Raw genomic sequence first — 26,846 nt, 5'->3', positions numbered from 1 at the left:
AAACTTCGTGTCGTGTTCCGTCGTGCGGCAGCGGGGATTTTTGGGAAGTCCATCGTCTGTCGTAGTTTTTCACGTGAAAGCTCGTTAAAATATAAATTATTATTTCTATAATTATGGTTATATTATTGTTGTGGTCCGAACAGTTTTTGTATACCTATAATATTATTTATTATTTATTTTTGTAAATCGACGTCAGCTCATACATAATAAGTGTTAAACACATTTTAAACGTCGATATTATATAGATATTTCATATCATACATGTTCATATAAAATGCGTCGTGTTCCAACGCTACCACAGAAATAATATTATCTTTATAACGACGTTTTCGTTCCGCTACAGTATTCGACTGTTTCTTATTCTATATACTTACTATTATACGTTGCTATCAAGTGCGGTAAATCGTTTATTGTTAAAAATTATAATGACTTTTTGCATTGGAATATGTTGTAAGAACGTTCGTTTTGAAATTAAATTTTAATTTGATCGTCGCCGTCGCCACTGATTTCATAATTTCCTTATACACTTGTCAAGAACTGTGTACAATATTGTAGTATTTACCGTTGTGATATGTGCGAGATCAAAACGACTCCATTGTTTAATCGTTTCAAAGAGTCGACTTATTATTCGAGGCCGGCCGTTCATTATTGGTGGATAAAATAGTGAAAATTTTTTTTTTTAATCATGTGCCCGCAAAACCGATTGAAGAGAAATCAATACAGAGGCGGCGACGGTTCATATATGCACTTATAATGGAGACAAGGAGAGACCATTATTACATTTTGTAAATCCCGTTCAAGGTCAAACCGATCCAGTTTTTTTTCGGCGCCACCATAGTATTATATAGTATTATGGACGTCGATGACGATGACATAGGATACGAATTACTGAGAACATTACAAGTAAAACACGCATTATTATTATTATTACTATTGCTTAACTGTTAAAACCAAAAGTACTCAAAACCTCAAAATAATATACTTATTTTAGTAGTAAATAATAATAGGTATTATATGGGTAATGATGATATTTCACTTAAAATACTGAATATTATATTATTAATATCGTCCTTTTTGATGAGAAAACGACTATCTTATTATTATTAATCGTAAGTCTGCAGTCGGCTGTGCGTACAAATATTTATTTTCCCACCGTGTAATATTACACTTGCGCATAGCAAGTAGAGCCGCAGCTAATATGTATTATAATAATATCACGCGTTCACCCATAATAAATATATAGCCATATAGGTGCGTAATGTACAGTGCATAATATAAGGTATACCCTATTATAATATGAAATATATATTATATTATGGTAATAATAAAATATGTACAATAGTATAATATTACGTTTGGCGCCTACATAATCGCGTTTTCCACAATCAATCTATGTTATAAATAATAATATTGTATATGATTTTGTTCTGTTTTTCAATTTCTTTTTTGCGTGTACATAATATAATATAAAACAATATCATTATAATAATATTATTATTATATAGACGGCTTGAACAGATAACGCGGTGTTATTCTTCGTTTTTTTATTTGGTCGAATTACAGCGCTATGAGAAGAGTTTGGTTAAACGGGATACGTCTATAAAGTTAATTTATATATTATACACTCGTCTACTTCTATAAAATGTACATTGAGTGTATTAGTTTGATTTTAAAAAGCTCTATGATAATCATAGGTATTATCTACATTATATTTGTGCAGCCGTACCGCGATTTTTTCTGCATCCTTTCCCACACCAGTGTTTGGAATTTCGTCGTCAGAAAGCAGAAATTATGAGGAGTCATTCATTGATTAATTGATTAATTAATCATTCGAACAAGATAAAACTCCAAAGGTAAATCGAACGTATTACATTTCTGTACCTTCATATATTATATTATATAGATAATACATTTACCCCTATAGGATACTTTTATTCTTTCCGATACGTCGAAACTTCTATGATTCTTTACAGCTACAGGTGACAGGTCGTCTAGTCTCTGTAGAGAAACATTTTCACTGAAGTGTACAATTTCGCAATCGTAAACGCTGATGCGGTATTGCAATTTGTTTCCTAAACAAATCGATTATCGTCAAATTACATACAGGTATATACTCAGATGCGTATGCCGTATATAATTACATTTTTATACGATAAAGTATATCATTATTTTGTATAGGTTTGCGATTTAAACCATTAAACTACATAATAATATTGTACAATCGACGCTACGGAGCTTCAGTAATATTATATATATACCTATATAAATATAATAATATAACTAAAGACTTGTGGTAAAGCCGTTATTTTTTTTCTTTAGTTGTTTAATGAAATCGTATTATTTAAGTCGAAGAAAAAAATGGATGTCACGTATAATCCTAATTGTTTTAACGAGCTGTATTAATGATCTTTTTTTCTCGACTAACCTAGGTCTTGATCACAGTTCGATTACATCGAACGGTAAATCGATGACAGTATTATACACTATTATCCGTGATATTGCTGCAGGGTCCAATACATGTAATATATATACATAGCGATATGCTGATATGACAATATGCCTATAATACTGATTATGGATAATCGACAATATGATATTAAGTGCTAATAAAAATAATATAAGCTTATATATTGCGAAAATGTTATTACCTCTATAGTAATATTATTATTTACCTATAAGCTATATGTTCACAATATGATATAGCCGCGATTGTGCTCTTTGTCGTATGAGGCAACGATGATTGCATATCAATTAAACTTCAATAGACTCGTTTGTGCTGTACAGTGTGTGTATAATTCACCATATATATGGGCTTACATATCAGTCATAATAATATCGCGATAATGTTAATAAATATTTTTTTTTTATAGTAAATATCTTCTCCGCTTACATATTATAATGTATGTGTAAAAAAAAAGTTAGTATAAGAAAAAAAATGATGACGTTGACTGTTGAATAAAGAAAATTATGTTAAAAATATTGTATCATAAATTCGTTTAAAAAATGAAATCCGATCAAATTCAAATGAAGACTATTAGCTCTTAAAATTTTAAACCATTCATACAGGTAATATAAAATATAAATAGATTAGTCAATTTAAGCAAAAAGTTCTAATAAAAAAACATTGTAAAAAGTAATATAGTTGGTATAATATACTTTATTAATTTATAGATAAACTCAATAGTATATGAAATTAAAATTAAATCAATTTAATCAATTATTTTTCTTCTATTATGATTAATGGATATTAAAAATCTAATACACCAAATTTGTCCTAGACTTTTTTTTTTGCTACTCGATTCTCTTACGACTTTCATAAAGCCAATTTTGCTTCATCCACAAGAATATTAATTTTTTAAATAAATTTTTAAATATTTGGATACTTATATGGACGAAATTCATAATAAATAATGTTAGTTGGGTATGACAGATTTACTTCATAAAAGTACGGGCTACCGGCATTTTACATTATATACTTACTTAACTAGTTTTATCGAATTACAAAAATAGTAAAATACAAAGTACAACTTAACCAAAATAAATATTTTGGTACCTTTTTTTTCCGTAAATCATATTAGGTCTATGACGTGTACATCATATATGTATCATTTATAAATACTATATATAATAAAACAATGGATCAAAATATTTATTTTTTAATTTCAAACCATGATTAAAGTTTAAAAAAATCCAGCGATAGTTATGTATGATATATATATATATATATATAATTATAGCCTTTGGCTTTTCGCTTTTCCCCCTTTATAATCACAGTAACTTTTAATAACGCGCGTGGTTGTTTATGATATATTTTTTTTATTTTGGCAAGTTTTTAATATTATTTAATAAAGTCATGTTTTTCTCGATGCTACAGCAACAACGATGAGATTTATTTTTTCTAATTAAAATTTATAATGCTTTTACGGGTATATTATAAATTATAATATTATTTATCGATTAATAAAAGGTAAAAGGGGATAAACGATAATTAAGGGCTAAATGGCAAGGGTAGTAAACAGGATGACCGACAGCTTAAGCTTTTGTACCCCTACACACATCAAGTGTCCCTCTGACCATTGTCCATTATTAAGAATGAAGTATTTAATTTTTTATTTTGGGGACAAGCAACGTATTTACCTACACACATTTTGATTTTATTTTTCTAAAAAGTAAAGAGAACTACCTCTTGGCACCTTTTGCCTTTTACCAGTCGATATATTATATGGTGGTGATAGCGTCATACAAATTTGTAATCTATTTAGTAAGACAGACAATATATTATATAAATGTGTGTTTATAATATATACCGAATAAACGGCTATAAATTTATAACGATAATTTAATAAAATGTGAAACCGGTTTTATACGAATAATGCGGTAAATACTTGCAGTGTAAGTATATAGTATACAGCTAAAAGTATTCGTAGTATTTTTGCCGTCGCCTCAATGGCGATCGGCAGAATGCAGTTTTTGTTTCATCCGATGACAATAATCTTGTTGTCGTTCCAGGGGAAAAGACTCAGAATGGAGGTTTTTTTCGTTTCATTATTATTATTTTTTTTTCTTCATTCGAGTAGATCGAGAAATGAAAATTATTGCGTCCTTATTATTTAACACACATCTAAGAATAGTTGTGCGTTTGAGCAATAGCAGCGGCAGAGTATAAAAAATATTTAAAAAAATGCCGTCTCGTCTGGAAGCTAATCGCCAGCTCGTTTCTATACGAGAACCGTGTGAACCCATAAATTTCACGTTGGCCGACAAATGTAATCCCATTGTTGTTTTGACCAGTTGAATATGTGAATTTGATTAAAAAAAAAATTCAGTGCTATATTATTATAATATCAACGATGTCGTTTATAGAGCCGCCAACAGTGTTTATTTTACGTGAATCGTTGAGTTCTTCAATAATTGTACATATCACAAGTGATTTTGTAATAACCCGTGACGACAGTGATAATAAATAAAATTATATTTTACCAAATAAAAATGTTGAATAGTAATACCTGACCTTTCTACATTTGAGTAGGTAGTTGCTTTGTTAGAAAACCAGAGAAAACATTGTTATTATTATTAAATATTAATTGTTAAGTAAATAATTTTTGAAGAAGAAAAAATTACGGTTTAATAAATACAAAATAAACCCTTTGTGTTCAAAGACACAAGAATAACGCGCAACAAAAAAAAAACGTTATAGAATAATGTTCTTTGTACAATTATTTTAATTTCTTTATAATTTTCGTGTCAGTCAAATCTTTTCTTTTTTTTCATTCTACTACTTAAAATATAATAAAGTAGTTTTCGTCTAAAAGCCGATTACTTTTTTAGTATAATATTATATTTTTAAGGTATTAGGTTTTCTTTTAAAGAGTATAGCGGGGCGCTTATTTTACGCAACACAAATACAACATAGCAATAATAATAATGCGATTTTCATTTTTCTATAATTCAATTTTGATATTTCGAGAATCGAGAGCAACATTTTGTTTTTATTAAGTTGCTGCGCACAGAGCCTCGGCAAAGATATTTCCACGGTTAAACTGTAGTCAAAAAAAAAAAACTATTATATAACACACAGGGTCTATTTTTTTTTATAGCCAATTTATCGTGTTACCTGCACATTTTTTTAGTAAATCTATTTTACAAATTATTCATTAAACATCTTTAATTTAATAATCGCCGTACCTGCACTCATAATAATTTTGTATTACACATAGCAATAGGCGTACGTAATCATTATTTTCTGAAACACTACATTACTTTACTTATTTATACCTGTTTAACTTAAATACCAAGACATTTAATTATGAAAGGTGGAATTCACAAATATTAATACAACAAACAGACCTTTTTGTGAAGTGCTTGTTGGACTTCATGATGTATACAATATACATATGTACCTATTTTAGTTTTTTTTTAGATAAAACTCGTGCGTTTTAGTTTTTCGATTATTTTTCTCTTCTCTTTGTTTTTATTTGTCATAAAACTTTCCTGTTCTACTTTTATTCACATTTTTGTTTTTGTTTTATTTTTCATTTTTTTTTTATTTTTTTTTTATGTTTTCGTTTGGCCTCATCTCAGCCCGTTCGTAGCATCCAGCTAAATCGTCACGCGTTTGCCAACGGCGTAATACAAGTACAAAAAGGGTTATATGTACATGAGCCAGCTTCTCAGATGTACCCGTTGTCGGAGGAAGATAGCATGACGTCCCCAGGTATGTTTTGAAACAGAAAAAAAAAAGAATATAGTCTTAGGAGATATAATATTTAGGAACTTGGTTTATACACGCGCTCTCATAACATGTATAATAATAATACATATTTATATATAATATTTTGTGCAGACAGCACATGATTGGACACGATGTAAGGTCAACACATTCGACTTCTTACGTCCAATGACCTCGTCCGCATCATCATCATCATCATTGACATTATTGTTACGAATATGACACAGGCTCGTTTTGCCGTGTAAAATATCGCATACGCGTATTATACGTTATGCAGTCAAATATTATGTCGTGCGTGTGACAATTCTCGTTATTTTCGGTTCGACGACGCAACAATATATAATATATATTATATTATTTTTATATATCTAATCCAACATATTATCTTAGAGGTATACATTTTGTGATTAGTTATATGTCTACTATCTGCGCGGTGTCTTATTGCAATTTTTGTATGTTACATAATAATATATTATAATAAGCGCCGTGGAATAATTGTGTTGGTGTTTGTATTTTTAACGCGATATGCATCATATTTTAACTTTGTCATTGTATTATGAGGTACCGCCCTATGTGTAAAGGTATATTGATTGCACTTACATCCATTCTTTTAGTTTGCATACAACCGCGAAATAGTCAAGTTTAAAATATATAATGATGTACATACTTTGGATCGTGGACCAGACTGCATTCTGCTGCGAACATAAAAACAGCTAGTATATACACGTATTATATCATACAATATTATAATATTGTGTATTTTAATGTTTACGTAAAACGCCAAATAAAAAAGATTTAATACGGTTTAAGATTTATCGAATCCCGCGATGATTCATTGCCCAACCTCCGTATTTGCATATTACACATATAATACAATTGTAAATTGCAAAATATAATATATTGTACTTATTGTTGGGTACGAACATTATATGTGTAGATACACTATTCATATGCCGGCACGGTGTTTGAATTTTTATTTGCTCTTAAAATTAAAAGTTATTTTTCAAATTTCAAACAATTTCGGATACATACGCATAACAACAACACAAATTTATTTTTTTTTTTAGAAAATAATGTTTAACGAAAAAAAACTACTGTTATGTTATAAATATTATCGCGATATAATATTATATTCGTCGTAGGTACAACAAACGAATTCAACTTTTGAATATTCGTTTTTTTATTTAGTCTCTGAGCGGAGCAATGAATGTATTTTATTTTGAAGTATGTATGCACATAGCACATACCTTTCTGTAATAAACATTTTCGTACAGTACAAGTACCTATATATTAATAATAAAAATAAAAAATTATTATTATAATATTCATCATTGATTCTTTCCACTTTTTGCCGAGAACGCGTTGTTTTCATCAAATAATAATTATTTTGTAGCGTTTACTGCAGTGCACATCAACGTGTCGTTACTATATTATGATGAGTATTTAAAATATTAATATTACTATATTAATGTACATTATGCCTATACAGAATATTTTTTCCGTCGGAATGCGGTCGAATATAATTTTTAAAGACATCGCATTTAATATGTTATACACCAACGGGGTGCAGGATTACATGCGTTTGTCCATGATGCTGTGTGAAGATGAAAACGTGTTATTAATTTTAAATCGAAAAAAACGATTATCGCATCACGGCGGGATAAAATTTTGTGACTACAAATAATTTTCTTTTTTTCCCGCACAAAAATGGAACTCCACCGTATAGTTGTAGCCGATCTGCTGTGCCTTTTAGATTACAACTATATGGTATTATTTTTATTATTGTATATAGTAGCAGTGTGCATCAGTTAACAATGATCGCCCATGTATTTCTGAAATACACGTACCTCCTATAGTGGCTATGTACAATATAATGTTATATTATTTATATTATTTTCGCTCTTTTAACAAACGGCGACCGTCTATAAACACGTACGTGTCTAGGTTCGGAGGAGCCCCGTCGAACCCGTCATCGTAAGGTTATGAGTTTATAATATATTACACGTTATAATATGATGACGATGGGTCCGTGGCACGGCCGGTAGAGGTGCAGGTGCGCACGATGAATCACACCGTATAGAGTCGCCCAGAACTGTATAGGTATATGATCGCGCTTGCAGCACGCACACTCATTTATACACAGAAAGACGTATTTCTCGGAACGGGCCGGGCGTGTTCAATGGGGGACCTTATAATATACTATAACGATACGATAAATGTATAATGCACACATATATAGACAAACACACATCTCGACGCGTTGTTGTCCATTGATATCGGCTTAGCGCCGTCCCTATTTTTATATTAAAAAGGTCTTCGGCACATGGGTAAACGAAAATTGTCTCGAAATCCGAAATCACGCTTTATGCAATAAAATAATATCTGCAGTATTGTATTCTGCCCATAATCGTTTTCCGTTTCGGCGTGCTCGACAATGCACTGCCACGGGCAACGCTGTGCAGGTCACTATATTATTATTATTATTCTATTCCGCTATTCGCGAGAGCGAAATAAGCAGACCCATAAATAATATTTAAGAAACACCTATACTAGATACAGGTGAGTGGGTAGATGGTGATGGTGTGTCTGGTATAGATTAGGTTAGTAAATTGTAACAAAAAAATGAGTTCAACATGACCAATATCGTTGTTGTCGAGAGGATTTCAGATGTGGTGAAACGACGACTCGTTTTAATCACGACATAATAGGTATTATTGGTCAGACGAAAAAAAAAATAATATACTAGAACGTATACATTTTTATGCACTGGATAATAAAATATAATGTACAGTGATATAAAAATATTACTTATTCGTGGTTGTGCAGTTCGAAATCTGTACAAAGAATGGTAACTAACCACTCTGAACCATATTGTTTTGGGCAATCGTCGAGTTTTCTGACTATATGTGTAATCGACAATCGTTACGAGCTCATTTCTTGTTAGAAATTTGTACTTACCAAATTGTCCAAACATATATAGTGAAACATGTAATATTTTCGTACAATACGAACTGCAGCGCTGCAATTATTATGCATACTGTCGATGCGTTCATATTTTTCGAATAGATAATAATAATATTTGATGTGAACAAACGTATTCAAATCATTGTGGATTGAATAATACGGTCACTGCAGTAGAAGTCTGATTATTGTTTCGCGGAACGCGTCCTTCCTCCGTGTTATGGGATTTGAAAGGTAACGTAATATAATACAACGTGAAACGCGATCGAATCTGGTAAATACATTATATAATATATATATTAAACGATGAGAGACATGCGCCACACGCTTCATTATCCGTATTCGTCATTTCCTGGAAAACGGTAACAAACAACCACCACCCCCGCACCAACAAGTCGATTTCGGTCCAATTTCGGGCATTTTAAAATATACATTATCATCGGAACGTCCTGTACTGCGTATCGCGGTTGTAGCGGAGTATATAGTGATGTAAATAATAGTATATTACACATATATAGGTCCGTGTACGACGTGTGTAGTGTGGTTAACATTTTCGGTGATACGCCGCCGCCACGCCTCGGCGTCCGTCCGATGAATGGATGGAGACGTTTTTACGACCGTGTAAACAAGAGACCGTTTTTCATGCAGTCCATTTGTCGCGCAGTTCTCGGGCAGGTAGGCATATGAAATGACGTGTCGAAGCGGATCTCGTATACGACGTGTACTATAACCATCACGATGATGACAATAATAATAATAATAATTATTATAATAATAAAAATAGTTATTATTACCATTTCACTATTATGGTTCGTCTGACCAAGGGACGAACCGACGTGGCTGTGGCAGCGACTGCGACCGGTACATGTGGCAACGTCGCGAGTTACAAGTTACCTGAAAAAAAAACACCGCCGATCCATTGTGGACGCCAAACCGGTTTTCGTTCCGGACGACACCTGTACACCGCCTACATTTCGTATTTTACACACACACACTCGAACTCGTACACACACTCACGCGCGCGACAACAAAACGTAAATTAAAATATTATATACGTATAGTATCCTTTTGCTTTCTCACGATCCCGGGACAACACACACGACGGTGAAGAGTTGACGACAGTCCGTACGAATACAGTCTCTACGAGTTCGGTACCCGCGGGGTTGTTAACATGTAGTATAATGTCGAGTGCGTCGTCGTGTGATTTTTATTACTCGTCGACGTCGATCGACCGAAAAATCATGTCGAGGAAATCTTAACTAATGTGATAGACCGTCGCGATTAGAATTATAGTGAGTGAGTTCGGCTATGCCGATGTCGTCATGAAAGCTCGCGGATTTGTTTAAATTATTTTCCAGTAACATTTCCGCCATTCTCGATTTCTGAACGTTTTTCCGTGCCCACCTCGCGAAGACGTAGGCGACACGTGCCTCGTACAGTCGTCGACTATATATGCGTGTACAATGTATCGAGACTATATAGGAAGAGAATATATTATTAATATTGTTATATTGTTGTTATTATTATTATAATCACTTTAGTCCGTCTCATCGTTGGCGGTTGTCTCTAGCTAGGGCACTACGGGGAAAGAATAATAAGCATACAATATTATTATCATCCCGAGAGAATAGTGGACAAACTGGTTTGACGAACAGCATCGTCAGCGGGACTGTAGCTTGTTTATCATTGTTGCCCGACGCATATATCGCGCACGCGTGGTGTGTGTGTGTGTGTGTGTGTGTGTGCAGACAGAGGGACGTTATCGAGAGGAAGCAATATTATTATTATTATTGTTATCATTTTGTTTTTTTAGCATTTCTAGGATTGAATATCTTGTTTAAGCGTCTTTGCAGCAGGTCGGCTAAAAGTACTGCAGGTTTCGCCGCCGTTCTGCATATGACCGTATTCAAATCTATGACCACCTCCCGTCGCCCCGCGCTTATTATGTATATATATATACAATAATAATAATATGAACGAAAGAAAGAATAGACGTACCGCATACAGAATGAATGGCTATTGTGTGTGTGTGTGTGTGTGTGTGTGTGTATACAAATCATGTAAATGTGCTATTGCCAGCGAAGTTAGGTTAATGTATGAGGCGTGGTTGTATTTAAACGTTGTATATACAGAGTGATTCATGACTGCTATTACGTTTAAGATAATATATGTGATGTACTTGTAATAAAAAAAATCTTTGTAAGATAAATACGAAAATATTGTCGACAACATTAAATAGATCCATAGTTATAATATGATGTAATGAGTTACATATTTATAAGTATTAATATTTATTTATTATACAGATCAAAAGTCAATACCAATTAAATTTAGATAAAAAATAGGTAAATTGGTGGATCTTACTATCACCCCGTTAATTATACGATATTAATAATTGATATCGTATTATTTTACTTTATTGCATTTTAATAATTAAAATGCAATAAATGAATAAAATAAAATAAATATAATATATGTGGGTTAATAAGTAGCAATTTATCACGTATAGTGTATTAAACTACATTGCATCGTAAAGTTTTCCTTTCTATTGCGCACGACGTGCTACTTGGACGTATTTCAGTAAACCGCTTTATTGCAGATAAAATAGCATAAAATATATATTATATAATAATTATTAGAATAAATAATTTTGATTTTATTGTAAACTGTAGGAATTATAGCCTGAGTATAAATTCGTCTCAAAACGCGTTCGCTCGTGAGTGTTTTGTATTTATATCAATTATCATATTATATACCTATGATCACACATGATATATAGGTACCTGTAGATACTACGGTGTTTTCTACTTTGGCAGGGGCTTTATTTCTCAATCTAATAATATGATACGATTAACGTGTGTCGTATTACAACAGTATATATAATAAATAATAATAGACGCGCTAGTAAAAAGATTATGAAATTAAGAATTTAATTCTCGACAATACGATAAACAGTCATTTCACTTCCGAATGCGATGGCAAAACATTATTTGTATATTGTTCCGGAAATTAAACTCGATAATACATACATTACACACAAACATATATATATATTATGTATCTCGATAGTATTTGCCCCTCGAGTACACATATACATAATATTATAATATAGTATATAATATTATGTTGAACTTGTTGCGAACGTCGTTTTATGTGTTTGTTTATTAAAACTGTGCCAGCGGTGGTCGGATTGCGGCGACACCGTACGTATAACGGTCTGCGAAGAGGAAGGCGGCCCGCACGAATTCAAGAGACCGTGTAGCTTTGGCTGGTTCTCCGCGGGGCGTAACCGTATATATGTATATTATATTGTAATATACATGTATACAACACACATTATGTAAATTTTACGCATTATATTCCGAAGCAGTGTCTTCGGCGTACGCACTGGTTTTGATAAATTCGAATTGAGGCAGAGCGGAGCGGTAGTAAAAGCTATAGGCATATATTATAATACAGTGGTGTTGTAATCGTATGCAAATCGGAATGCCAATTTAGGTATTAATAGCGATTATTATGTAGGTCGCGTTAATCGAGAGGGACTTGAGACCCATGAGTGATTATAATATGTAGACATTTCTTATTCTTATATAGGTACCTGCAGCTCACACTTTCAGCATCTTCCGCACGTGGTGAGATATTTACTACGGTTAAAAGCTTCCGTCGGCCGCCATCTTATTCTTCGTCGTATACATAATACACTATCATTATTATCATATTGTTACTGCGTTGTGGTCGTTATTTTAGGTCCTTGTTTGAAATGTATATACGTATACGTACTCTGATGGCGAAAGGTAGTGGTGATCCAGGCATTACACATAATTTTAAGATGCATAATAATATAATAATAATAATAATATTAATTTCAACTCGCGTACAATTATGTATATAATATTATATACTTTATTGGTAGTATTACATTTCTAACCAGTTCCCATTTCCTCTTCGACCCAAACCCTGGTTTCGACAATTTATTTTGATTATTATCGAGGGAACAACCAGTTCACGTATACGGTATTTACCCTTTATAATTTCAGATGTTTATCGCCTATACTATCCTTAACGACGATTTTCTGTTGGAAGGAGAATGCTTCGACCCTAAAACAGTATTATAATATTAATTTGAACCACGTTTGTTATATTTTTAATATTCTTATTTATCAAATTTGAAATAATGTGTCGATCTGTCGAAATTCGATTTTTATTTTTTATTATTAACGCGTCACTTAACTAATATAATATATACAAGTGTATATTTTTAGTTAATAAAAATTCTGATATTCGCATAATAAATGCGTATCACAATAATATTGTAATGTTAATGATAATAATGATATAATGATTGTGTCACTGAAATATACAACAGCTCACATATATATATATATATATATATATAAATATATAGTATTCAGTTTGATCACTTTGGTATATTGTAAATTTAATATTTGCATTTATTTTTTTACCCAAAACGTTAATCTTGCCGGACGCGTTGCGTTTCATATACGTATAAAACATTTTTTCAGCTCGGAAATAGGTTTTTCTTGTTGCGTTAACGTAAGCTTTTTTTTCTCGAGTGCCAAAAACAATGATTGTAATATTTTTGGTCTTCCCCGAGACTCTTGATACGTTTTAATGTTTTAATGTGTGCGTGTGTAATACATTGTGGGCCTGCTGCTTCGTCTTCCCGCTGGTCAAGTTAATTATACGATTTGGCACACGTTCTCCTCGTTGTTGGCTCCGATCCTCCCGGAGTGACGACTTTTTGCCGAAACTATTTTCATTCGCCGCCCTCGCCGTTCATTCATGGCGTCATCACGTATAGTCTCATCGTTTTTTCCTCGGTCATTTTTGGCTGAAACATTATAATATGTGTAATTTTTAAATTTTTATTATCATTTCGTTCGTGATTTTTATATTTTTCATTCAAGGCAAAGTACGCACGACACGCCTACTCTTGTATCCGAACGACTTTTATTTACACTTATTTTTATACTATTATAGTATCAGGCGTCAACATAAGATTTTGTATTCCGTATAATAGTTATTAATTTATTACTTATTATATATCTATTTTAAGTACAGAGCTTTACGAATTGTATTATTATTATATAAGTACTGTAACGTACGCTCAAAATATGATAACAATTTAAAAAATTAAAACAAATATTTACGCGCATGCGGCAATCATCTAACATTATTATTTATTATATTGAACATACATTTATCATTTATCAATATCCGTTCACGATATATTGTTCGTTTATATAGCCCTCGATTATATAGAGCGTCAATTATAAATCATAATGTTTTTTGTGTGCGTGTATATAATATAGATGTACGAAATCCAGCTATACCCTTTTTATTATTCTATGAAACGTAATTGTAATTTTCCAGTAATAATATCTATCTGTATGTACCTGTAATATAATATTATTAATCAATAAAATTTGTTCTGGTGTGCCTTGAAATAATTATTACAATGCACGTACGTGCACATTTTAGTTATAAACACGATTTAGAAGTATTACAATTTCAAAGTTTTATAATAGGTAGTAAAAGTTTAAAATTTACATCCAAGCTATCTTCAATAAATTTAAAATTATATTTAAACTTTATTGAATAACTTTTGTAAACATTATCGCGTTTATCTACCTTGATATTTTGTTTAAGGTTTCAAATATATTTCGCTCTATTATGTGCTTTCAATATTTTATTTTCAACAAATAGGTATACCTATACTATACCTATACTAATTATTAGGTCTTCAAATTTCTAATGAAAAACAATATGGAAAAATAGCTGATTAATTTTTTAAAGCATAATTCTATTATCGATCGTTGATCTGTTCATTTTAATATTATGCATACACAGTATTACAGTATATACAGTATACACATTTATTAATAATAAATGGTATAATAAATAATATGTACATATTTGTTGTAGGAGGTGAGTCGTCCTAGTACCCCCGTAAATCTTTTTAGATGACTCGCTCGTTTAATAATTTGTTATTGTGTTCTATGTTCATATTTCTTTGTAATATCAACCCCATATACGACACGACCTTATCAATACTAAATTTTTTTTATTATGTACTTAAGTAATATGTTTAATATAAGTATTTCGTACATTATATATGTATTTACCTAATATATTTTATAATTTTAATTTATTTATTATATGTGGTATATCGTGATTTTGGGTTAACAATTTAAGTGTTCTATTGGAAAAAGTTGCCTGGGTATGCACATATAATAATGAGTAGGTCGACATAATATTATATGTTATTATTTATTTATGTTTTTAATAACGTTAGAACAGTGGGCATAAAGATAATCATTATCTTCATAATCATCGTCATCCATTTAATATTGCTCATACGAGTACGACGGTTGACGCTCGCCGCTCGTCACGAATTTGTTTTGAATTAATTTAATTAAATTTAGCGCGTTTAATAAATTATATAATACTATCATCGTTTCAGACCGACCTCAAAACACGATTTCCTCGCTGGTTTTCGAAACTCGTGTCTAAACACGATATAATAATTAAATAATATTATATATATATACTATATACAGAGTGATTATTATCTGCAAGCATACTTAAAATTTAATGTTTACAATGGTTATATACAAATATAAAATAGATGTAATATTGAATATACAACTTCCAATTTTTATAAATTATAAAATACCTATTGATAGATAATTAATTTGAATACTCTATATAGACCCTGTTATCATGGTACTATTAGTACACAAAAATTACTTAATTAACGCATAAATCTTTCATTTGGATTTCAATTTGGATGCATTACTTTTTTTATACTTTGCTAAAGGTGTTAGAGAGAATTTAGAAAAAATTTAGTTGGTGCCATACTGACATAAATGGTATAAAAATATATAAGTATTTAAAAACCTAGTTTTTATAAGTATACCTATTTAAAATTTTTACAAATTATAATTTCAATGATTTCAATGTTAGAGAAAACAACGGTGGCGAGCATGCATGATGAATCGTCCTGTATAACATATTTTATTACTATACTCGTTCCTTAACATCGACACTCGTTTTAAAACTCATTGTTATAATTTCCTTAGGACATTTACGCATTTCTGTTTATTCGGATTAGTAATAACATGTGCAGGTCGTTAAGGCACGCCATATATAGCCGCCTGTTTTATATATTAAAGCGTGTTCAATTAAATGGAAATTATCATTAGCACAATTGGTCAGTATAAGTACATAATGTACTAGAGTCTAGAGTACCTAAATGTCCTGAATATAATATATACAGCCATTTATGCATAGGTAGGTCGCGTACGTGTCGTGCAGTGTGTTTGTCGAAAATCTCTTTTCTTCTCATCGTCTATAGTTTTCTAGACGCGCGGACAATGGGTGGATAGGTGCGCCCACAAAAAAAAAGGGTTCGCCTCCCTTAGAGAATATAATAATAATAATAATATAAATATAATGATAATAGTGGTTTTTTTGTGCTTGTTTGTTTGCCCCGATGTCGTCGTCGTTGTAGGCGTTGGACCTCGCGTGGGCCGCGACTACGGTGACGGACAAAAGAAAACAAAGTTAAATCGTTTGCTATGTATATAAATATAAAATATAATATAGTAAGTGTGTATATAATATTTTAACCCGTCTCCTCCGGTGCGCGCGCTGTACACTATATTCAAAGTTGCCGCTTTTATATAACCGCAGCACGTGCAAATGGGACGCCAGCCAAGTTTTGATCGAGTATTATTTTTAAACCGTCCGCGCGCGCGTCGGTTGGTTTCTCGTTGGGAGGCTGTGTAAGATCCACATGAAATTTCCAACGTACATCGTATATAATATCATACTATTTAGTATTTAATAATATATAGACATTATAGTATAATGCAAAATGACTGTGCACCAAGTCGTCATTTTATGTACGATTATTTTATTATTATTATCAATGAGGAATAATTCATGGTCTAATTTGTTCGTTGCGAAGTATATAATATACTTGGGTATATTTGTTTCGATTCAAAGTGTTCTTAGAATCCTATACGATCGCACTTAACGTCTTCAAGTTTTAAAACAGTGTAATCAGTAATCACCATAATAAAATGTGTATCAATATTGAGCAGTTTTATTTACTTTGTTGGTTCCATATTATATTTTATCTTTTCTTAAATATTTTGATACATTTTTTTGGTTATAATAAGAAGTTTATACAGTTAAACCTAAGTTTTATACATAGGTTACAATAAGTAACGAAAAAAATATAATTGTTTATATATATTATAAATTATACATACGTAATATAAAATTTATTGGCTATCTTATAGTATTTTAATTTTTTTTTATTTTCATAAGTTACTCTGTATAATTTTTATTGCAATTAAAATCATTATATATTTTTTGTTTTATGGTTTTATTTTTAAGCCCCGTTCAATAAAAATATAATTTTTTTCAAAATGATAAAACTGCGCTCATAAAAATCGTTATACTTTTTTGAATAAAAGTAGTGTGTAGATACTTGTACTTTTTTATTAAATAAAGTATTACTTTATTTATTTTTTATATCTTGTCGGAAAAAATATAGTAAAATATATTTATCAATTTCAAATTTTTAATTTTATTATTTCTGAGGTTGTGTGTATAAAATCAAATCAAAATGATGATATCTTAAAAGTACAGATCTTGTAATTTAACTTAATAACGGTAAATAATTTAAATGAATGAAAATAATTTTAAATTTACAGACTGCTGTATTCTTATAAGATAATGATAATTCATTTTAATATAATATACATTGTTAACAATATTGCATAGTTATAACTTAAAGTTTCTGAAATACAACACGATGCCATTCCACGAATTAACTTTTAGTTATAAAATAATTAAATTTGATATTGGTGTTTTCATTATTTGAAAACATATTTCTACGAATTGAACTCGATTTTAGTCTGGAGTTTATCGAAACTCGCGTTTATGTTTTGTATTTAATTTTACACCGTGCATAATTCTCTAAAAATAAAAATAAAATATAGTATATCTGTTCCTCTTCCGGGAATTATCTTCTGTTATTATTTTATGATCTAATGGATTTATTTTATGCTTTAAAAATACATTTTACCATTTTTTTAGCGGTAAAATAAAATGTATTATTCCTGTATTTTTTCAATAACGTTTTATATTTAAACTGTAAAAATCTTTTTAGGTATATTTAATATAATATTATTAATATGAGGAAGTCAGCTCTGTTTTATTCAATTCACTTCTATTGGACAGCGACTTTTTGCAAATTAATTTTAATACAACAACTATATTTGTGTATCATATTATTATGTTAATAATAATTATGCAATAATTGTTATAAATAATAGGTATGTAGTCAGATAGTCAGCGGTATTCTTTGTGACAAATAATAAATGGTATATACAACATAAGTGTTAGTATTATGTTATAGAATGCGTAATTTAATATTTTAAAATATTTAGTTTAATACATAAATATCATTATCCGAGTGTTTTATTGGGTACGGCATAAATTATTGAAAAAAAATTAAAATGCCAAGTAGTGCAAATATTGATAAACAAAGTGTATTCCGATTTATTATTTAACGTCAGTGAAATTTTTTTTTACACAAATAAATACCAGCTAAGTTGTAGTTTAAATTTGAAGGTTATACGTCATTGAATAATAATTTAATGTAATAGGTAAAAAAGCAAAAATTATAATAAAATAGCATCACCTTAAAGGAAAGAACGCGTGTACATTTTTAATAATACCAATAATAATATATTCCATTACACAAAACCACAACAAATTTATCCACGGCCGCTGCGGCTCGGCTCATTAAAATATTTTGTATACGACATATTCATATGTGAATATAATAATACGATTTGCTGTTGTAAATTTCTTCTATGTGTACGTAATTTGAGTATATATATAATCAAGTTAACTCACCAAGCATGTTCATTCTCTTCTATCCTTTAACAATGCATTAACTTAATTTTGATTTTGGAATTTGTATACCTAAGCATCATATTTTCTATTATTTAATTAATATAAAAATATTCGTGCATTTAAATTAAAATTTAACGATTAGTTTTAGCGTTATCTTTTTCTACTAAAAATAATAGGACCATGATAATATACGGGAAGGTACCTAATAATAATAATAATTACTAATTAATATAAATTATAATCTATTAACATTTTATAATTTACAATAATTGTCTGAGTATTTTCGAAATATATTTGATATTTTTGTTGACTCATTTTTAAGATATACTATTCTTAATATTATAATACAAATCTTAATCAAAAACTATTCGTTCAAAATTTGATTTCGATACATAAAAAATATTAGTATATGCTGGCATTCGTGCAATATGTGATTTACTGCACTAATAAACATTAAGTATAATTAACTTATGATTTACCATATAATATTATATTTTACTAACTATATATTTATTTTTTTATTTTATAAAGTGTTCCTGACAGAGTCATCTAACTTATTGATAATATTAATTAACATTTTAGCAGTTTAACAATTGATAATGCATAATTATTCAAAATCTAGACTTATAAAAATAACTTTATTATACGTTACAGACACGACGTATTTTAAATAATATATGAATTAACCAAGTCGTTAATGTAAAATGTTTACGCAGGTAAATTTGGCGCAACGGGCTGTCAAAATAAAGATACCTTTTTTATTTTGGAGCAAATGGGCTGTATCGGATACGATATATATTTTCGAAACAAATAATATACCTACTCACTATATGACTATACGTTCGGCATTGCAGCCTGAGGTAGGTTAGGAGGCGCAACCCCCGCCGACCCGGTATGCCCGCCGATGACGACGAGACAGAATTATGAACGGCGGGGATGGCGTGCTTTACGAAAGTCGTGTCGGAAAATGCGTGTGACGACAGCGTCGGATTGGGGGTGGTAAATCCGTCAGAATAAACCACTCACGCACACGCCGATGCGCGCGTATATTAAACGTAGGTATAATATTATTATATAAAAACTGTATTGCGTTAATTAACAGGAGTTTTTGTACACCGGCGGCGGTCCCTGCGCCCGGAAACAATAACCCGTGTAAATTATGGATTATTTGTATACCTACCCTTCGTCCTCACCCCTCGGCTGTGTATATACCTTTGGCGCGCCCGCGTGTGTGTGTTCGCTCGCGTGTCATTAAACCCCTTTGGAAACTGGTGAATTCCGCGAACCCAAATGCCCATAAATTCCACGGACCGGCGTCGACGGCGGTGGTGCGGTGGCGGCCGTTATGTACACGAGCGTTGCGATATTCAATTCATAACACACCCGTACCCGCACACGATATCCTTCTCCACCACACCACCACCGCTCATCACTATCGTGTACTTAACCGTTGTTGGGCTGTGTGTGTAGTTTATAACGTGATAATAATAATAATAATAATAATTATTATTATTATTAGTTATTACCATAGCCGCCGCCGTTCACATTGTTGCTAATAACACGGACGTGCTCGTGTGTGTGTGCGTACGGTATAGGGTAGGCGATCGGCGTCGGGTGTATACTGTATAATAGTGCCGTCACCGAAAAGTCTCCTCCTATCGCGCCGTGGCTTTAACTGCTTTGCAGCCTCCGCGCTGCGTCGTCGTCGTGTTTTTGTCTCTTCTCTTATTATTATATATATGTATATACGGGGGTCTCGACAACCCACCAATTCGGCCCGCTTATGTTATCGTTATTATAAACACATTGTGTTAAATTTGTGGGGATAGGTCCGTGCTGCCGATGCTTGTCTTCTCGTATAATATAATATATAATCATATAATATATTGTGTTAAGCGTATACGAACGACGAAATATTAATTATTATCATATTACATAATTGCGTGCCATTTCGATAATTCCAACGTCGGACCGTCCCTCCTGATGTGTTATATTAAATTGTATAGTGCTATTTGTGATATCTCGTCCCTGATTGCTTTGTTGATGGACTGAGGGCAAAAAGTTCGATCGGAGGTGGTTATCGTCGAAAATTAGGGTTTGATCGATCGCCATCGTCATCATCGAGTTTAGGCGACGTGCGTGCGAAAAAAAAACAAATCTCCGTAAAACTATATAATATTGCGTTTAATGGTTTTCTGGCTACCAGTGACGTGTGCAATATAGTAGCAATGAGAAATTTCATTTATAATATTATATACTTAATGTTGTGTATGCACTAGAATTGCGGTACACTAAAGAAGTGGTAGGGTGAATGGCGTCAGCAGTGCAGTACTGCAGTCTACGTTATATTATTATAATGGTTGTAATAATAATAATAATAACGAGTACTTACTACTTATGTATACGTATATAAATTTATAAAATATTATAACCGACGTGGTGGTCGCGGTAATGTACGTTGTACGGTTGCAGTGCTCTCTACGAGGACCTTGAAAACGCGTAGCGTGTAAGTGAAAGCAAAATGGGGCCGACGCCGACCTTGGATCTTTCTAGTCTACTTACGAAACTATCCCCGGCGTGTAATAATAATAATATAATACATTTGCGGCAGTGTATACATAACGAAAACCGATAGCCGTAATTTTAGTGTAAATTATTTTTTTCGTATTAATATTGTAATATTTTCGAGTTTGCCGTTTGGCGTGAACTAATAAAAAGCTAACTGATCGCGCCCTCGCGATTATAATAGTAGTATGTCGCTCCGCTGATTTCTCCCACGATAGGTATTATAATAATTTATTATTATATACTTAACGCATAATATCATAGTCGTAGTACGGGGACAGCATGCATGCGTATATAGATCGGTGGCAAGACGTTACAACATTATTTTTCCTATATTATGTTTTATTCAAGCGACAGCAGTATGCTGATGAAGAAAATAATAATAATATAATAGCAACATATGAGTAATAATACATTGTAATTTGATGGTGGCGCCTGGGCGTGGACTATGACAACGACAAAAAATTTAATAATAATAATAATAAGTGCGATAATAATTATATGTAGGTTAGAGGAACTTGAAACTCTTAAAATACACTAATATTGTGCACTAAAAATATTTATGTTGGTCTGAATTTTGTTACAGTAAATTTTGTTTTAAATTCTTTATCTTTAAATTTTATAATATTCCAAATGGGCTATCCCAAAAAAAACCTTAAATACTAAAATTGTCTCAAGCATTTAGGCGTGATTATGGAAGTAGCTGGGGTGTTCTTAGCAATTCTATAGTTTTGAAATTAACACCTTCAAAATATATTCAATTTGTATGTAAATAAAATTGCAAATATATGATATTAATATTATAATTTATAATATGACGTCACAAATACAGTACAAACTACAATACTATTAAGTAGTGGTCATGGGGTGGATGAATTTGTTTATTGTTTAGTCCACAATCCTTAGGACTATACAACTGAAAAATGGGCGGCTTTAGCAACTTCCAGTTATTTCATTAGAATTACGTGCACCCTGTCCAAAAGTCTGTGTATATTCGTGATTTCTGCAAGCGAAATATTTTTTTCCACGTCTACTCGTTGGTTGCTTATCAGGGCCTCATTTGCGTTTAGCGTATGTATGGCATACCTAAGCATCACGTCTTGCAGTTCATTACTATTTATTATTATCTCTTGGCGCACCGCACGAAAATAATATAATGATATCGTAACGTACCTGAATATTATTATTATTAGCGTTGATGTAACCACTGACTTAACCTATTCACCAATACCATGCGTATCCGACCGTACGTGGCGAGATATAACGCGGGCGTATGCGTGTTTTTTGAGGGTTTCCCTCTGATTCAGTCTACGTTCTTATGTCCCCCAGTCTTTTCTCTAATCTCTACGGTGTATTTCCCAAAGTACGTTATGTGACTCAACAATAATTCCCAGCCACTATCAATATTTGATAACGTTGCATATAAAGCACGCGCTCGCGCCTAATCCGTTATATATTTACATTTCATCGCCGCCGACGACGCATTCTCTGAAGTTTAAACGCTATATTTGTTTACTAAGTTTTATTTTTGGGGTGTAAATGACTTTTGACTACGACTTGCGCACAATTTACCTATTTTATGACAGTATCAGAAAGAAAAGAAACTATCATAATTTATGTTATTTCATACACATATCGCACATTACAATTGAATATGCATACTATATTATCGTATGATTTTGCGAATTGTTGTTATGTGAAATATTAGAATTTAGAAGTCCACCAACGTAGTAGGTATATATGCTTAAATTAGTTAAATTATATATATTAGGCATTTTAAAAGTAATTTATTTATCTTGATGATGTCGGAGCTGTAGTTAAATAAACTGACGAATCAAATTGTTTATATTATTATTATGAATAACGATTTTTGTTTATTAATTTACTGTCTTATTTCATCGGCGTTTAAAAATAATATTGTATATGGCATAGTATATTGTTTTGTTGTATACGTCGTTTAGGCTTGATTTGGTAGACGAATATAGCAATGTAAAGCGATCGTTGCTCGTATTTTAGAAAAAAAAATACAACTGTGAACAAAGAATTTTGTTCACAAACATTTAAACAGTCATTATTATTGAAACCACAGAAAAAGTTACTCTGCAGGAATTATATTATCCGTTTGAAGTGTAATATAATATATTATGTTATTTTCATTTTCATAAATTGTCAGGGCTGCACAACAACTATAATACTGTAGTAAGCGAATCCGTCATCAATAATTAGCCTGTTCTTCCTATTTTATGATGATCATTAAACAAAATCGTGTAAACGTTTTACGATTAGTACCTATACCTATATATGTATATTAGTAAACATTAAACAATTATTATTAGCTCCTTGAAGCCGTTAAGCGTACAATCGAACTTTCTTTTAATTACTGCTACGGTCGTATGAACAATTAATAATAATTAATGTAAGTTTCTACTGATAAAATTGTATTAAATTAATATTGATTTATGCTTAATTCTCCCTCTCTAATCAATGTTAAATTCGTATTGTTCACGAAAATATTGTTTTTTTTTTTTTAATCGTTTTACATCACGTTCGAGCCATAAAGTTATATGTATTAGCTATATCTTCGTTATTAACTGTATGCCGATTTATTTTTACTTATTTTAAATTTCTTCATCATACACAATATGTTACAAATTATTACATTTTTGTTTACGTCACACATGAATAGAACAAATAATATTAACGCTGTAATATCATTTACACGGTGATTCATCAATTAACCCTCATTTTCCCCTTCAATCATATATTTATTCAAATTTTAAATTTATACTAGAAAGCAATATTATTTTCATATGAAAATAATTTTTTTTTCTCTAAAATTGTTAAGCAAATGGTTTTTTTTTTTTTAATGCTAACTAATCTAAATCTTAATTTGAACGACTATAGTAATTAAACTTAATTTATCAAAAATAATATAATAGCATAATCTACGATAATATTATTTAATAAGCTTATAATATATGTACCTTTCTATGATTAGTTCTGTTAATTGTAATTAATTATTGTTATGAACAAATTAACATTTTATAGTGTAGAAATAAATATTACAAATCTATTTTATATATTTAATGTAAAATTCATCTGTATTTTGCGTTATAAATACAGTAGAAAAAAGGGTGGTTCTCACTAAAAAAAAAAAAGTTTGTATACTTAGAAACTACTAAAACCAGAATTTCTAAAAATGCATTATTTAAGGATAAATAAATAGCGATAAACACTGAGCACACTAGTGGCGGAAACCACTGTATAGTTTCAGAATAGTACGTTATATTGTAATTAAATCATAGATTCATAGCATATTATTGCATATTAATTATAAGAATTTACTTGAGAAACTGAAACTCAGTGGCGTATTTAGGGAGGAAGTTTATGGAGATATAACTCCACCTGACCCCCCCCCCCCCCGCACTTAGATATTTGTATATGGTTATAGTTTTGTTTTTTTCATTTATCAGTTAATCAATAGTTTATAAAATACTGAGACGTTTGGCATCGACAATTTTAGTTATATCTCTTCCCTTGAATAAATCCTAAATGCGTCACTGATGAAACTATATGAGGTCGTGTAACAAAATAATTACTTGCCAGTTGTGTAGTATTACAGCAAAACTCGCAGACTGCGTATATTTTTGCAAATTGCAAGTATTTAATAGAAATCATTGTTTTGACACGGATCATTAATTAGTCGTCTGTACGGTGTATTCAAACGTTTAGACAAGATAAAGTATACAGATACATCGCTTCGCTAATGACGATTTTTAACCGGTAATAAATGAATTAACAAATAACAATATGGTATTGCATGAACTGCAGCGGTTTATGACTGTACATTGAATCGAATCGCTGCCGCTGTCCGTTTTTAAGGGATTTTCAGATTCGTTTCAAGTTTGCAGTACGCGACGATTGTAGAGGACAGAGATGGACAATTATAGCGGCCCGCAGGCCGCATCCGGCCTGCATAGTATTTTTAAGCTTTAACTGGCCCAGTGGCCCCTGCTACATTTCAAATTACTTTATACAAATATAAAATATTAGGATTTTTTTTGTATTTTATTTTTTTATAATATTTATAAAGCCGACATGCTTATTACAAAACTTAGGTATGAATTCTTATCTAGTATTGAATTATAAATTATAATTTTTGCTTTCTGTGTTTTCTGTCCCGCTAGATTTTCAACTTCAAAAAATTGGCCCGCGAGATCTAGTAGCATTGATGAATTTCCCATCCCTGGTATAGGACAACAAACTAAGTGAATTTTTGCGAAGGCACCAATTAATACATATCGTCCACCTATGATATGGTATGGGTGATTATATAAACGTTTGAATCACTAAAACCAAAATATATTAAAAATATACCAGAAACACTTAAGTATGGAAAAAGCTGTTTAGTGTAAACATTTTAGTAAATCGTTTGCTGTATACCTCCGCAAAAATTCTCTTTTTTTTTTTTTTTTACTTCGGAGCTTTTCCCCCGGCTCGCTTTATGCATCAATCCCCTAAATCTCAAGGGTTGCACCTTTGCATCATGAAATTTAAAATATTTAAAAATTAAATATGTGAAAGATAAAATACAGACAATTTTTTTAATGATAGTTTTAAATACTAAACTAATAATAATTATTATTTATTTATATTTTGCTCGCGATGGCAATTACTTATATTATGGTTAAAGGTAAATAAACATTTTTTTTTATGTAATAAATATAAAGTGTGATTTGAATAAAAAAACAGTAACTTAATATAATTTATATTGTTAGAGTCTTCAATAAATACGTGGTAGGTTCATACTTTTACGTGTAATTATATTTCAGTAATTATTGTACACCATCGGACGTTTGGTGACTTGCTCTTATTTTTGTCACGACGACAATGATAATAATGTGTTTGTGCTTCATAAATTACATCGCTATTATAATGACGCGTTAATAAACTTTAACGAATCATTTCAAAACATTAAATATATTATATAATATATATACATACGTACGTGTCTGTGTAGTAAGTACCTACCTATACTCTGTCCAGCGTGAGAACGTGCCGCAAACCGACCAAAATCAGTTTTTCTGCACATTCCCCAATGATACCCAGCCATAAGCGAACTATAGTTTTGATA

General features: G+C 31.2%; 1 protein-coding gene across 6 annotated transcripts in view; it reads left to right on the top strand.

Annotated features, from left to right (window-relative positions):
• Positions 1-26,846, top strand: part of LOC132918569 (transcriptional enhancer factor TEF-1) — a 76,842-nt gene that overhangs the window by 27,455 nt on the left and 22,541 nt on the right. For 2 of the 6 annotated variants that reach the window (XM_060979873.1, XM_060979872.1), the window contains exon 3: positions 6,082-6,214. The exons of 2 other annotated variants lie outside the window; for them this stretch is intronic. In XM_060979873.1, coding sequence (XP_060835856.1) covers positions 6,175-6,214 — 40 coding nt within the window. In that variant the 5' untranslated portion in view covers positions 6,082-6,174. Of the gene's footprint in view, positions 1-251; positions 904-6,081; positions 6,215-26,846 lie in introns of those variants that run through there. 2 more of the 6 variants (XM_060979871.1, XM_060979874.1) reach the window with 2 other exon arrangements.

Source organism: Rhopalosiphum padi, chromosome 1, assembly GCF_020882245.1.
Source record: "Rhopalosiphum padi isolate XX-2018 chromosome 1, ASM2088224v1, whole genome shotgun sequence".
Taxonomy (NCBI): domain Eukaryota; kingdom Metazoa; phylum Arthropoda; class Insecta; order Hemiptera; family Aphididae; genus Rhopalosiphum; species Rhopalosiphum padi.
This window is presented reverse-complemented; position numbering and strand designations above follow the sequence as displayed.